We start from the raw sequence: 16,454 nt of genomic DNA on the forward strand, positions 1-16,454 counted from the left end.
TTAATTCCTTCTCTCTCCTAACCCCCCTCAATCCTTTTTCATCCACACTCTTAGCTAATGACCTATGTTCTATTTCACCAAAGCAAATAAAGAATTAGAAGAGAACTTCTACACATTTCTACCACCACATTTACTGAAATATCAGCATCCTATACTCCGCCTGCCTGCCTGTTACCATAGACAACCTACTTCTGTTTCCAGGCGGATTCCATCTCTCCCCAACTTTCACCCACCATCATCATTTTCTTTATTATGTAATTCTCATCAACATAAAGACATGTTTTTATTTCTGTAGTCTTAAATTTTTTTCTATTGACTCCAGTTCCTCCAACAGCTTGTCTTATTTCTTTTGCAGCAAACTCCTTAAAATAATTGATTACACTTTCTCCAGTTCCTCTCCTTCCACTCTTTCCAATTCCAGTCTGGTTTTTGCCCCTATCATTTCACTGAACTGTGCTTTTCTGGATTGCCAATGACTTTGACATTGCTCAATCCAAGGGCTGATAAAATGACATGAAACTATCTGCCTACATTGTCCCAATATACATTTTTTGCTTTTGATATCATATTATACTTACATAGACTGTAACCATTATAGGAAACTGGTGAAGAGTGCACAGGCCTACTCTGTACTATCTTTGTAATTTCCTTGAATCTATATTTCAAAAGAAAAATATTTTTAATCATTATTTAAAAAATATTGGTCAAGTTTGTACATTTGATCAAGATTAGTTTTCTCTACCCCACTTTCAAAAACAGATAGATTATCCAGACAGAAAATCAATAAGGAAACATCTTCCTGAAGAAACAATGGGCCAAAGAAGAAATGAAAAGAGAAATCAAAAATACATCTTGAGACAGATGAAAATGGAAAGACAACATACCAAAACTTATGGGATGCAGCGAAAGCAGTCCTTCCAAAAGAGAAGTTTGTAGTGACAAATACATACATTAAGAAACAAGAAAAAAGACGTGGTTCCATAGTGTAGTGGTTAGCACATCTTTACAAGCAGAGAGTCTTGGGTTGGCACCCCACTGGAGCTACAGTCCATAGTCTATGGCCATGCCACCCTGAATAAGTTCGATGTCTGATCTTGGAAGCTAAGCAGCGTCTAGCCTGGTTAGTACTTGGATGGAAGACCACCTAGGAAGACCAGGTGCTGTAAGCATAAATAATAATAAAAGAAAAGAAAAAGAAAAATATCAAATAAACAACCTAACTTTACACCTCAAGGAACTAGAATAGGAAGAATAAACTAAGCCCAAAGTTAGTAGAAAGAAGGAAATAACAAAGATTAGAGCAGAAATAAATGAAATAGAGACTAAAAAGCAATAGAAAAGATCAATTGAAGTAAGAGCTTTTTTAAAAAAATAGACAAAATAAACAAACCTTTAACTAGACTTACCAATAAAAAAGAGAAAGGACTCATGAATAAAATTGTAAGTAAAAGAGGAGACATTACAATACCACACAAATGTAATCATAAAAGACTAATATAAACAATTATATGCCAACAAATCGGACAACCTAAGAAGAAATAGATAAATTTCTACAAACATACAACCTACCAAAACTGAATCATGAAGAAAAAGAAAATCTAAACAAACCTCTCAACAAACAAAAGTTCAGGACCAGATGCCTTCACTGGTGAGTTCTACTAAACATTTAGAGAAGATTAGTGCCAATTCTCTTCAAACTCCTACAAAAATAGAAGAAGAGAGAACACTTCTAAACTCATTTTACGAGGTCAGAATTTCTCTGATATCATAGCCAGATAAAGACACTACAAGAAAAGAAAATTACAAGTCAATATTCTCAATGAATACAGATGGAAAATAATTTTTCAACAAAATATTAGCAAGCTATATTCAACAGTATATTAAAAGAATCATACATCATCATTAAGTAGGATTTATCACAGGGCTGCAAGGATGGCTCAATACCCAATCAATGTGATACACCACATTAACATAATGAAAGATAAAAATCATACAATTATCTCAATATATGCAGAAAAAGCATTTGACAAAATTCAACATCCTTTTATGATAAAAACTCAACAAACTGGGTGTAGAGTTAATGTACCTCAACCTAACAAAGGCCATATATGACAAGTCCACAGCTAACATCATACTAAACAGTGAAAAGCTGAAACTTTTTCCTCTAAGATCAGGAATAAGACAGGATGCCTACTCTCACCAATTTTATTTAGCATAGTACTAGAAGTCAAAGCCAGAGCAATTAGGTAAGAAAAAGTAAAAGGCATCCATATCAAAAAGAAGTAAAATTGTCTCTCTCCAGGATGACATGATATTATATATGGAAAACCCTAAGGATACAAAGTCAATGTACAAAAATCAGTTTTGTTTCTATCCACTAACAACAAACTATCAGAAAGAGAAATTAAAATAACAACTCCATTTATAGTAGCATCGAAAAGAATAAAATACTTAAAAATAAATTTAACCAAGAAGGTAAAAGATCTACACACTGAAAAATTTAAACACTGACAAAAGAAAATAATGGAGACACGAATTAATGGAAAGTTATTCCATGCCCACAGATTGGAAGAATTAATATTGTAAAATGTCCATGTCTCCCAAAGCTATCTATAGATTCAGAGCAATCCCTATAGAAATTCCAATGGCATTTTCCACAAAAATAAAAAAATAACCCTAAGACTTGTATAAATCACAAAAGACCCTGAATAACCAAAGCAATCTTAAAACAGAACAAAGCTAAAGGTATCATGCTTCTTAATTTCAAAATATAATACAAAACTATAATAATCAAAACAGTATGGTATTGGCATAAAAATAGACACATAGATTAATGAAACAGAATAGAGAGCCCAAAAATAAACCCACACATATATGGTCAATTAATATGTAAGAAAGGAGCCAAATGTATGCAATGGGGAAAAGATAATCTATTCTACTGATGGTGTTGAAAAAACTAGATTGCCACATGTAAAAAAAAAAAATTAAACTAGACCCCTGTCTTAGACCACACACAAAAATGAACTTTAAAAAGTTTTTAATCTTAAAGACATGAATGTAAGACCTGACACCAAAAGCAAAGACAACAAAAGCAAAAAATAAACAAGTGAAACTACATTAAACTAAAAACTTCTGTTCAGCAAAGGAAATTATCAACCAAATTAAAAGGCAACCTACCAGACGGGAGAAAATACTTGCAGACCACATATCTAGTAAGGGGTTATATCCAAAATACACAAGGACCTAATACAACTCAAGAATGAGAAAGGAAATAGCGTAATTTAAAATGGGCGAAGAATCTGAATAGACATTTTTCCAAAGAAGACATACAAATGGCCAACAGTTACACGATAAGGTACTCAGACTCACTAATCATCAGAAAGATGCAAGTCGAAACACAACGAAATATTACCTCACATCTGTTAGGATGGCTAATATCAAAAAGGAGAAAGAAGAAAGAAAGAAAAAAGAAAGAAAGAAAAGAAAAAAGAAAAAGAAAGGAATGAAGGAAGGAAGTAATTAAGAAAGAAATAAAAAAGAAAGAAGAAAGAAAGTAAGAGGAAAAGAAAGAGAAAAAGAAACTAAGAAAGAAACAAGAAGATAAAAGAACCAAAGCAGAAAAGAACATAAGCAACAAGAAAGAACAAGAAACAAGAAGAAGAAAAGAAAGAAAAGAAAGAAATAAAGAAAGAACGAAAGAAAGAAGACAAAGAAAGAAAAGACGAAAGAAAGAAAAGAAAGAGAAAGAACAAGATAAAGACCGAAAGCAAAGAACGAAAAGAAAGCCAACCGAAAGAAACCAACAAATCCCTCACTCCATCCCGCACCTCCCTCCCGCCCTCCCTCCCTACCCTCCACTCCCTCCCTCTGCCTGCAGTCCTGTCCGTCCTTACTTCATTCCTTCCTTCCTTCCTTCCTTCATTCCTTCCCTTCTTCCCTCCCTTCCCTTCCCTTCCTCCCTCCTCCCCTACGGAAAGAAAGAAGGAAAGAAAGAACGATAAATCCTGGCAAGGATGTGGAAAAAAGAGAACCCTTATACACTGTTGTTGGGAATGAAAGCTGGTACAGCCACTATTGAAGACAGTATGGTAGTTTCTCAAGAAACCAAAAATAAAACTATCATATGATCCAGTGATCCCACTTCTGGGTATATATCCAATGTATTCCCATGTGCAATGCAGCATTATTTACAATAGCCAAAGTATAAAAACAACCTAAGTGTCTGTCAAGAGGTGAATGTATCAATAAAATATGATTTATATACATTTATATGCATATATAAATTATATATCTTATTTTATGATATGTGATGTATAATGGAATATTATTCAGTCTTAAAAAATAAAATCCTGTCATTTGTGACAACATGGATGAATCTTGAGGGCATTATGCTAAATGAAATAAGGCAGCCAGAGAAAGGCAAATACTGCATGGTATCACTATGTAGAATCTTTTTTTTTTTTTAAGTCAAACTCAGAAAGAGAGGGGTTGACAGGGAGAGTTTGGTAAAAAGATATAAATTTTCAGTTAGAAGATGAATAAGGTCTGAGGATACAATGTATAACATGGTGACCATAGTTGGTAATGCTAAATTGTATAATTAAAATTTGCTATAAGAATAGAAATTAAATAATCTCATCCCCCCAAGAAATTTTAAAGGTAAATATGTCAGATGTTGTCTGTGTTAACTAACTTGATGAAAAGAATCCTTTCACAATATATATGTACATCAAATTATCATATTGTAGTTTTATTTGTCATTTATATCTCAATAGAGCTGAAAAAGAATTTTCTAATGTTTTTAATTTAAAAAACAACAGATATGCAGAAAGTGTAAAGACATATTTTCATGGACTATATTTCCGATTCTAGGAATCACAATAAAATCAACTTTAGAGAGTCCCAAAATTCCTCTAGCCCCTTCTGGGCTAGTCCAGTTTTTTTCTATTATTTTTTTAATTACAGTTGACATGCAATATTATATTAGTTTCAGATATACAACATAGTGATTAGACATTTATACAACTTATAAAGTAATGACACCATACATTGTTATTATAATACTATTGACTATATTCCCATACTAAACTCTCTACATCCCCATGACTACTTTGTAACTACCAGTTTGTACCTCTTAATTCCCTCCCCCTTTTACCCATCCCTCCAACCTCCCCACTCCATCTAGCAACCATCAAATGCTCTCCGTTTCTATGAGCTTGTTTCTGTTTTGTTTATTGTTTATCCTGTTCTCTAGATTCCACATAGAAGTGAACTCATATGACATTTGTCTTTCTCTGTCTGGCTTACTCTACTCAGTGCAATACCCTCTAGAACCATTCATGTTGTTGCAGATGGCAAGATTTCATTTTTTTAATAGCTAAATAATATTTCATTGTGCATATGCACCACCTCTTCTTTATCCATTCATTCATTGATGGACACCCAAGTTGCTTCCATATCTTGGCTATTGTAAATAATGCTGCAATAAACATATGGACACACATATCCCTTTGAAGTAGTATTTACAAAAGTAAATACTCAGAAGTGGGATTTCTGGGTCCTTGTCTCTTGTTATATATGACCTAGTGCAACTCGAACTGGGTTCCTTCTCATCAAGTTCTCTTGGCCCCTGGGCACCTCCTTCTTTCCCTGTCTTGAGGAGCTGACCCACCAGTCTATTTTCTTCTGACCAAAGAAATGTGACAATTCACTTCTTTAAAATTTAAGTCCCTTCCTGAGTTTCAGGTGAAGCAGAAGTCATATTGTTCCCAAGTGACTTGCAAAGCAGTATGACTGATACACTTTAAGGCATGATGATTTTCTAGACCTTGATGATGAGCCCTTCCCAACTCTGAAAGTCTCTGATGATGATTCATGCAGAATCCCTCCCTGTCATCTACCCTTCCAGCCAAGGAAATGATATTGTGGTGCAAAAAAAGACAATGCAAGAACCATACCTATTCCACTGTACAAGGCAACAACAATGAGGGGATTTTCTCAAAAACACCTCAACCTATCATCAGGAACAAAATTCAAATAGACTAAAGACTCTCTCTGGCAGGGATAGACTTTTTTTTTTTTTTTCTGTTACTTATCATAGTCCAGGTCAATTTTTTTCTATTACTCCAACTATAAAAAAAGAAGAAAAATTCTACATCACAAACATGTTTCTTAATCTTAATATTTTCTATTCTTTTTTTTCTTTAGAGAAATCCCCCTTCCTCCACCCAAAATACTGTAGTCCAGGGTACACTGTCAATTACATTGCACATGTAATGACGGGCAGGCAAGGGAAGGTGGTTACAAGCTACACAGTTAAGAAATAATGTAAATGGCTTTATGTTGCTTGGTTGACTTGACACAATCCTTCCAGAAGTTCCCTGTTGTAATTCCCCTTTGGTTCTTTGGATTCTTTGATTAAAATTCTGGTTACTTCATCATGTGTTTAGCTCCAGTCTAAGGTCAACTGCTGAATTTAGACCTTTTGGTCTATGGAAGATCAAAGGCCTTTTTTGGCTTCTGGTGAAAAGGCCCTTTTTGGCTTCTGGTGAAAATTTCTCTCCTGAAAGCCATGGATTACATCAAACAGACCAGAGTCCACTAGAACTCTTACTCTCATTCTACAGCTTTCATAAGACACACTGTTAGCTTAGCCACCCTAAGATAGCTTTCCTATCCTCAGTTTAAAAAAATACTAGTCTCTATTGTGTGGTTATTTTTCATCACTAATCATTTTAGGGGAGAAAGAGTTTTGTTGGTGGGTGGGTGTTCCATCCCCTTGAAAAGAAAATAGAAGGGAGAACCTTTGGGTCCATCCTCACCGAGACTTTCAGCTATAACATCTTGGTTCAGAGTTCAATCCAGAGAAGATATTGTTGCTTAACTAAAAAATTGACCAAAACCACCAGAAGAACAAACTTCTTTTGTTCTTCTTTTTTATTAAGTCATAATATTGTATTACACAAGTGAGCACTAAAGGAAATTTAATATTCAGAAGACATATTGAAACAATTTATACCTCAAATCTTTATCATTAAAGATTTTAAACAGCCCATTTCAACTGTCGTATGTGGACTTCTCAAAGAGGTTTGGTTATGTTTAATGAGTTTTTCAAAACCTGAATACGGTAGCTTGTGTTGGTGGTATACATGCTAATCCACAATATTCAGTAAATTTTAACTGGCAGAGAGGAGAAAAGTTGAATTCCCTATTTTCATGACAATTAAATATCAGCTACTAGTTGCCTGAATTTTCACCACACTCTCCTTCTATGGTGCTGAGGTCTTGATGTAGAATAAGACAAGCCAGCCAGAACTAGGTTATAAACATGCTTTATTACAAGTAGATAATTGACATTGAGAATGATAAAGTAAGTGGAACTTGGAACAGGTAAAGGGGAAACAAAAAATGAAGGGTATGCCCAACAGTGAGTTTCAGAGTCAGAACTGTAACACCAGGTAATCATCATGAAAACGGGCTCCCTCTGAAATAGCGAAAGATAGTGGAGCCCTTCCCATGTTATCCACAAATTCAGACCACATTGAATGACCAACACAATGTTATGATCAAATACTACCTCCAGCCATATATCCCAACAACCAAGTTCTATTTAAATCATACTCCCATATCTTTCATCAGTTATGATGAAATAATGAGAATACAGTGAGGAACAGAAAGCAACAGATTGATCCTAGCCCTTGGAGACGCTAGGTATACACATGCATTAGTCCATACTAGGGGTGCTGTTTTCCTGCATAGTCTTCATTATCCAGTCAATATAGTTCTTCACTAGTGTGTATATCCCATAGGTCCCACACTGAGGGCCCCAGGACACCAGACCAGCTACATAGAATTTGGGGTTCTTTTCGTGGGGGTCCTGTACAGCAAGGGCCCCACCACTGTCTCCTTCACAGCTGTCAACACCCTTCTGTCCTCCAGCACAAATCATGTTATCCGTGAAAACATAGGTATTTACATTCACTTTCGGATTTTTTCCCTTCACCTCTTGGCACTTTAGCAAGGGAGCTATAGGTATCCTTGCCCCTCTGAGCATTATTACATGATCTCTTTTTTCTGTTCTGCCCCATCCTGAGATCATTCCCAGGCTTCCCACCGAGGGGCGGTATTCTGAGGAGGCACCTGGCAGGCAAATAGGGGAGACAGTGAGTCCCATTTTCACTGGATCTTTCAGCCGCACCAGTGCAATGTCGTTGTCAAAATTTGTCCGTGTTTCTGGGTCCTCTAGGATTTCCCAACCCGGATGAATAAACACACGATCAGTAATGAGCATCTGGGCATTTTCCAGTTTTGCAGCAGTCAATGAGGCGGACCCAGCATACATTACTGGGTTCTGATTTGCCTCCACAACGTGAGCAGCTGTCAGAACCCAGTACTCATCAATGAGAGCCCCGCCAGCCCGTGGGCTCGAAAAGAAGACTTGCCAGGGGAAGCTTTGAATATCTGCAGGGATTCCTCCAAATATCCTCTGCTTTCCTTCAAAGACCTTATTGGGAGTGCCACAGACTAGGAAGGAACAAGAACAAGATGGGGAAGGAGCAGGAAACAGATTGCTGGCCTCCTGCAAATCCTCCAAACACTCAAAAACCTGCCAAGCTTTAGAATTCTCTGGCATAATATTGCCAACTCTGTATTTGGCCAACCAACCATCTCGATATCTGACTCATCCTGAACTTACCTAATGATTAAACATCCCATGTTGCCATGCCACAAGCAGGCTTGTGGGAAAGACTGGGTAAAATGAGGCAGCGTGTGAATTATTAGTGCCTCACACTGTGGACAGCTTGACTCACACCTCACTCCAGACTCGGCACATGGGGAACCAAGCTGGGAAACTCTTTCCTCATACAGATGGGGGTAAGACAACCTTCCTTCTTCTGAGGCCCAGATCAAATGCATATTGTCTTCTTTACTGAAGTCCTAATTGCATCTGAGTCCTTCCTAGTAATCTATGGAAGTAGGGCAGAGAGAGAATTCTCTTCTTTCATCTTTCATCTCACTCCTCATTGACTGGTTCCAGGTTCAGATCACATTGCTATTACCCAGTATAACTAAAACTGAATTTTATTTCAGATGAAGTTGGCTTACCTAAAGTCCTTGCTACTCAGCCTGAATGGACTGAGTTGAGCATAATAGGCTTTGGACACAGACGGATCTGAGTTTAACAACTACTCTTGCCCCTTACTAAATCTTGTGTGTACTAACTCTTGTATGTGAACTTGTATGCAATTCACTCATCTGTAACACGAGACTAATAATATCTAACTCATAGGGTTGTTGCAAGGACGTCAATGAGATAATAAATGCAAGTAATTAGCTCAGTCCATAGCTCTCAGTAACACTGTTCTTACTACTAGGATCATTATTATCCTGGCTTTGCTTAAGAGTCTTCTTGTACTCAACTCTGATCTGTCTGCAACCCTACATTTTATTGTCTCCACCTCACTGAACTAGACTCTGGCAGGCCTAGATTGCTAAGTTCTTTCCCAAAAGGATTATAGCCATTTTCAGAAGGTGACCCCACTCGCTTGTACCTGTGGCTATCGTCTCTACTCAAGCCTGAGCCCTAATTACCTGGGATACATCTTGGCAGCTCTGTGCCCAGCAATCCATTCACCCAGCTCCCGTTTCCAGTGCAGTGATACTCCGCTGGAATAGCACAAGAGACATAGGATACAGTCACCATCTTCTTTTTTCCATTCCTCCCTTTCATTCAGAACCTCAGCTACTCTGAGATTTGAAGAGCAGATCAGGTCAAATCAATTAGAAAAGAACCTTGAGACCATCTTCCAAACCATCGCTCTGTCCTCTTATCCTGTCTTTGGAGGGAAAAAAATAGTCTCCGAAGCAGAAGGAAGAGGGTTATGATAAACACTTGGAAAGTGCTTCGAGAGGGAAAATAAAATTAATTAATTAAAATTAAATTTAAAAAGCAATGAAGTAGGACATATTGTATCTCATCCAGTCCTTTATCTAACACTCCCAAGGCACCTCCATCAAGAAAGCCAGTCATCATAGTATGGTGACTTGGAGCTGGAAGCATTACTCCCGTGGTTCTATATTGAATAACTGATCGAATGCTGAATAACCACATGAAAATGGGTGTTTGGGGGGAAATTCCTGCCATAATTGTAAAACTGAGCTAGGTAACCTCTTTGATTCACTGTGAATGATCCTATAGAACTCACTTTGCCCCATATGGAAACTATATGTTTAAACTAAGCTGAGAGGATGAACAAAGTCCATCTCATCTTCTTCATTCTTCTCCAAACGCTCTCCAACCCAGAAAGGTTGTGCTATCCACTTTCCAACACTCTCACCCTTTCTCTTCTTTTCTCTAGTCAAAGAAACCTACCACTTTCTTCATCTTGCATGTAGTAATATGGCTCATCACAACTGTAGTGGGTGACAGAACCAAATAAAGTATGTTCTGGGTCTTCAAATTTACCATGCGGAATGGGTTCAGGAGAGCCACAGTCCACAGCTACAAAAGGAAGACAGAAGAACGATGGTCAGGATAACCACTTCCTTCTAGGACGTCATTGGTCCTTAGGCCAGTTACAACTTCCCAGCCAATTTCTTCACTCTTAACCACCCCCACTCCCACGTCAATTAGCACACCTGGAAAAATTCTCATCACGCCAACCTCTCTGTAGTCATATTGTCCAACTGACATCACTCAATTCCCCAGCCCACTGAGTCCTACCAATTCAGATAGCCCCTTGAAAGCTACAAGGAGAAACCTGCTTCTCAGTGGTTCGTGAAAGCCCCTGCAGAAGCCAAGAATGGACCTATATGGTGCCATTAACTCTACCAATCCCACAGCCCCTTTCTTTGGAAGAAACCGGCTTGGCTGGCCTGGGGCCAGATTCCTGCTTAGTTGGCCTGGGACCAGATTGGGGCTGGGTCTCCATGACTGGCTTCCCTTCAAAAACCGAACCCACTCTTAAAAGCTTAAGAGGAACCATGCATTTGAATCCTAATTTGTTAATCTTTCAATTCCCTTTGGAAGGGGAAAAAATAAAAGGGTCCCATTTTACAGAGATACATACGTTGACATTCCAATTTGGAATTACTCCACTTTCCATTGCTTTGACAAACAGAATAGAAAGATGTTGAGCCAACACTCCCCTGGAGAATGATAGACATCACCATTAATTTATAAGGAGGGATACAGAGTATCAAAATAAAAAACAGAATCAATTTCTGGCCTTGGATCAAGGAGGAACCCTCACCACAAAAATCTTGGGGCCATCTTAGCAGAATGACCCAAAGCACCCAGAAGTTGGGGCTAAAAGACAACTTCGTGCCAGTATATCAGCTTCCCTTCCCCCCAGGAAAACTGTAGGCAGAAAGAGAATGCCAAGCTAGCCAAGGAACTCCATGACTCACAAGGAAAGACTAAAGATCCTGAGCTGTTCTGTTAATAGAGAAGGTGTTATAACTTGCTCAAACAAGGTCATTCAGTAAACAATTGGACAATTCCAGTATGCTCATCCTGACCTAGAGATTAGGGAGAGGCCCATGATAGTACTTTACCTGTACAACTTCAAACCCCTCAAGGCAGTTTATCTTCACCACATCTTTGAACACATATTTTGCCTTCTCAGGCTCCCAAACAGAATTGGCAGAGACTCTTTTAGGACAGGGTATTGCTTTAAAAATATAGGAGGAAAATATTAACCAAATAGGTGAATAATCTCTGTTCTATTTACATCATCTTCACACTTTATATAGTCATTCAGTCATCCTTGACCCTGACTCCTAACATTTCAATATGGAGTTGTCTAAAACAATATGGCATTACTAACTAACCACCCCCAAGTTGTCTACACTCACAGGTCCCTTCAAGTATTCCTAGACATTGAGGCATTTCTAGCAACCACTGACAGGCTTAGATCTTGCTGAGGAAGGGGAGTGTCTCAGGAGACCTTTCCATACAACAGTCTACCTGTTTTGATTTTACACTGTCCAGGACTTTGTTACCACCAACCAAAGAGTAACTTTTAGATTACTCACGATCTCCATGATAACGAAGTTTCCAGCCTTTCCTTTGCCCTAATTGGTCAGTTTGGAAGATGATGTTAAGAGCATTACTCTTGGTTTCAATATTTAGTGGCCCAGGGAATCCATTACCACAGTAAGGACCAAATTGCTGGTCTCTTGTAACAAACTGAAAGGACACAAAATAAGGAAATCAGAAGAGAAAAAGAACTAAAATAAAGAGGTAAAATAGGATAAAAGTAAGGGAGATAAACAAAAATCATATAAAATAAGACAAAGGGGGAGAAAAGAATAGAAGGGAGAGAAGGAAAAATAATTTGTCTTCAAGGGGAAATCTCTGTGTGTGAGTTGGGAGGAAAACTAATCATCCATCACGCACAACTAAACTGTCAGCACAGTTGCCCTCAGAATCAGCTGGTTCCACATCAAAATCTTCTCTTCGCACAGTCACCACCACTTGGAACCCTTCCTCCAACAAGATCTGATAGTCACACCTTGAGTTCTCTGGGTAGGGATCAGGATAATTGGGACTTGCGATCTCCCCAATCAGTGCAGTGAAAACATTCCCACTGCAATTGACTAAGAGAGAAAAAGAGAAAAGGGGAATCAAATATAGGTTCAAGCAAAGAAGATCCTGCCCTATTCTAGACTTCTCTTATAAACTGACGGTCCCCATCTGGAGTCCATATATAGCAATTACACACCCAGTATATATTAGTGAAGATCTCCAATGCTTATTGGGTTTCCATCACACTGTTTATGATAGATTCTTTCATAGTTATGAGGCACTCCAAGTGGACTCTTCATAGGCATCTATCTCTCTTCTCCAATTAATTAACTTGTCCCTGTAACTTTGTCTTCCTCACTTTTGTGGCTCCCACTCAGCTTATAGGTAACTAAAAATAGATGACAAATCAAGGCTGAGGCTAATCAAATTGGAAGCGTAGATAAAGCCTTTACTGAAGCCTTAAGCCATTCCAAATCCTAGGGACCATGAACCTCTCTTGATGCCAAGCTCACCTCCACAGTTTTTCATATCGTCATAGAGAAAGTATTCTGGAGGGCAGGAGCAGAAGTAACCACCAATGAAGTTGTTGCAGAAGTGGCTACAAGGGGTATCTTCAAAGTCTGTGCACTCATTTATATCTACAAAAAAAATACAGAATGATTAAGGTCAAGGAGAAAGACCTGGAATGAAGAATGAGTTTAAACTCAAAACTACAAAAGCAAGGAAAAGTAAGAAAGTCCTGTTGCTTAAAGACCTTCCATGAATCACATTTTGTGATGGTGTTATTCTGTATTGCTCTCCTGAAATGTGGTTCCAAAGAAGTGCTCTACCATTGCACAACTCTAAAGAAGCTCTCAATGCCAGAGACCCTTGACCTTTCTTACAAACAGAGCATTTCAGCTCCAAAGAAAACAGTCTGCAAGCTAAACATGATGCTATGTCTTCTACAAGAAGGAACAATTAGTACACTTATTACTTTATATGATATTGGCACTTCTGTCAAATCTAAACAATAGTTGGGCTTTATGGGATGTTCTAAATTTCTTTTAACCTGGAGATAGGTAGAAAAGCACACCGAATTTGAAGGTTTGTTTGCCATTTATTGAATGAGTTTGAATACCATATATTCCTTGTGTGAGTCTTGGCAAATTTTTTAGCTTTCTTAGTCCTCACTTTCCTTATCTTTAAATGAAGATAACAATATCTACCTTGAAAAGTTGAAGTAAAGATTAAATTAATATAGGTAAAATTCCTGATATCATGTCCACTTCATAGTGGTTCTCAATAAATTACTATTCGTTATCTACTGTCACCATTATTATCATCACCACTAAGATATGATCGTGTGTTTGAATTTCACAAAGGCAATTCATGGAGGGATCCAAGCCAAGTCAACACTTCATAAGAGTTATAAACAGAATCCTCATTCACTGCATTGCTCAATCAATGTTTGTCCTGCTTCTAATTTTTTAGCTGGATCAGTAAGTTACATAGAGAAGGGTGAGCCTTACCTTCAGCAACATAATATGCAGCAAACCCAGTGAAACGCTCTTCATTGGAGAAGTCTGACTTAAAGATCACCTGGAGTTTATTGTATGGGATGTGGAACTCTTCCACAATTGGGGAGTTGGGATTCTTGCTGGTCCTCTGTCCACAGATTTTCCCTTCTTCAAGGCCTCCTGACATTATCTAAGAGTCAAAAAGAAGTGAGGAAAAGGAAGTATTTTGATATGGAAGTCAGGAAAAAAAAAAGAAACAGGGAAAATCGAACACATAGCACCTTAGGACTATTTGACTCTAGTTCACTGTATGCCTGTGGCACTCCCTTCTAACATTTTTCTCATGTAACCACCCCAGCCTTATCCTGTATGTGCTCATTATAACATACCTGCACTGAGTCATATGCGCAGTTCTCTGACAGCTCTATGTCCAGGTGGGTGAAGTAGAGGTGGATCCCATACCCTTCAGGAACATCTATATCCCAAGATTTCTCTACCTCATTGGGGTATGCCTGAGGATAGTTAGGGGACAGGATCTCCCCATACATAGTGGGCTCAGCATAAACCCATGCCAAAAGGTAAAAAAGGATGATGTACCTGGAAAAAAAAAAAAAAGCATATGGAGAGGTGAGTGACACAGGTACCAGCAAACCAATGCCAAGCTCAAGCATTTGTCACAGGGAGAAGCGCAATAGCTCATGGAGGGAAATTTTAAGTTAGAGTAAGGCAAAAAGACCTAGGTCAAACCAAAACCCAAGCTTCAGATCTGAGTCGTTTTCTTAAGGAGATGAAGAGAATGGAGCCCCTGAACATCTCTATAGACTCATGATCACTTACCACATCGCTGACAATTTGTCCATCCCTGGTGAGCAGTACATGTCTTGGTCCTGGCTCTCTGCACTTCTGGACTTTGGAGCTAAAGGGGTGGTAGGCCAGGCTATATTTGTCTAACAAACATAGGCACCAGCTTTGGTGGTAGAGGGTCACCAGGGGTTCAGTGTCACTTTCATAAGAATAACACACATGTTAAATAGAGCCATGTCGAGAGTCACTGCCATATGACATCAATCCACTCGCACCCTTCCTGGTCCTACTTCAATTAAGTTTTTTTATCCCTCTCCCATTGCTTCTCTGGATCTTATCTCACTTTTTCTGCAAAAGAAAACTTTCTCCCAGTTTTCTTCCTCCTCCGTTCTTCCTCCTCACCCCCACCCTTCCACCCTCCCCCCCACTCTATCGGTCTCTCTCCTGTCCTCACAGAACAACATCCTCATTTCCACCCACGATCTCAGGAGCCTTTGCCCATCATGACCATCCATCCAGGATATTTCCCCCTCCTCCTTTGACAATGCCCCGTATTGCTCCCAACCAGCTCTCTTCACTATGCTTATTGTTGCAGACATTTCCATGGATGCTCCGAATGACCATTGATGGAGCAATGCGTTTCTTTCACTAGAGGAGAGCAGTGACCTTGGAAGAAGAGGTCTGAGACAGGGTTGGGTGGGGAAGGAGGAATGGGGCAGCTGAATGACAAGAAATGTAAAAGGAAAGCAAAAGTATTCCCTCAATTTTCTACATTAATTTCCAGGTCCTTTTCCCTCTTTACTAGAAAGACAAGCGCTCTTCCCACAGTTCCTAAAATAGTCTTATCGAATGTTTCTAACCCTGAAAACAGTGGTAGATAGCAGGGCGACGTGAGGGTGGATGAGGTCAACCTAAGAGAAATATGTTGTCTATATTTTGCCTTGTTTTTCTTCTGCTCTTTCCAGCCCTCCATCTTTGCCCGAAACCTTCATATGTGAAGTTTTCTGCCTTTCTTTTTTTCCTCCATCAAAGCTCTGCTCTTCATTTTTTAAGGTTTTACCTTCAGAAGCTGATGGGAGCAAGTGTGTCAGTCCCCTCTCTCCTGCCAGTGGGCATGCTGGGCGACCCTGCCGACTCTCAGGGAGAGAAGCACAGGGTTTGGACGCTCCCTCTGCAGGACACTCCGCCAGCCTCCCTGTCCTGGTTCTGTTCATACGATTTTCTACCCCAGTGTGCATGTCTGAAATTCCCTAATCTAAACAAGAGGGGGCTGGGAGACCACAACATAGGGAAAGGATAACTCAGCCTTGATCTTGGAGCTCCCTCTGCTTTTGAAACAAGAACTGCACACTTCTCTTAGGCCTGAGACTCCTCTATCTGGGGCTAGAGCGGGAGAAAGGAGGAATGAGGAATTTCACTGATTGCCTAACGCCCTTTTTCAGCCAAAGGGTGTGTTACAGAGTTTTCGGGGAAGTCAGGTGATTTGTGGAAAAAAGAGGGAGGAGATGAATACTGTGGGGAAAAACCCAAACCCAGAAAGTCCAACCCTCCAGTTGTATATGAATCATGAATTAAAGGAGAATAGTTATCAAAAATGCAGGTCTTCTCTGCTGTTAAAGCAA

The 16,454-nt window shown here is 39.0% G+C and overlaps 1 protein-coding gene across 2 annotated transcripts; it reads right to left on the bottom strand.

Annotated features, from left to right (window-relative positions):
- Nucleotides 1-7,315: 7,315 nt before the first annotated feature.
- On the bottom strand, nt 7,316-16,085 carry C1S (complement C1s). Of its 2 annotated transcripts, none has more exons than XM_016162915.2 (12): nt 15,893-16,085; nt 14,866-14,944; nt 14,418-14,625; nt 14,041-14,218; nt 13,042-13,167; nt 12,401-12,600; nt 12,037-12,190; nt 11,557-11,672; nt 11,070-11,148; nt 10,373-10,501; nt 9,592-9,666; nt 7,316-8,523 (listed from the first exon to the last, which is right to left on the bottom strand). In XM_016162915.2, the coding sequence occupies exons 1-12, from the start codon at nt 16,068-16,070 to the stop codon at nt 7,724-7,726; spliced, it is 2,322 nt and encodes a 773-aa protein (XP_016018401.2). In that variant the 5' UTR covers nt 16,071-16,085; the 3' UTR covers nt 7,316-7,723. The 2 variants fall into 2 exon arrangements, with proteins under 2 accessions (XP_016018401.2, XP_016018402.2); XM_016162916.2 differs by having other exon boundaries at nt 14,866-15,031; nt 15,893-16,056.
- Nucleotides 16,086-16,454: the final 369 nt, after the last annotated feature.

Source organism: Rousettus aegyptiacus, unplaced genomic scaffold (genome assembly GCF_014176215.1).
Source record: "Rousettus aegyptiacus isolate mRouAeg1 unplaced genomic scaffold, mRouAeg1.p scaffold_m13_p_2, whole genome shotgun sequence".
Lineage (NCBI taxonomy): Eukaryota > Metazoa > Chordata > Mammalia > Chiroptera > Pteropodidae > Rousettus > Rousettus aegyptiacus.

What these genes read in the sequence shown, in the direction of transcription:
- C1S (XM_016162915.2), bottom strand. Translation starts at nt 16,070, where the DNA reads ATGCACACTGGGGTAGAAAATCGTATGAACAGAACCAGGACAGGGAGG. An exon ending in GCTCCCATCAGCTTCTGAAG is followed by an intron (nt 14,945 to 15,892) that starts GTAAAACCTTAA and finishes CCACCCCTTTAG; the next exon opens with CTCCAAAGTCCAGAAGTGCA. An exon ending in AGGGGTTTGAAGTTGTACAG is followed by an intron (nt 11,149 to 11,556) that starts GTAAAGTACTAT and finishes ATCATTCTCCAG; the next exon opens with GGGAGTGTTGGCTCAACATC.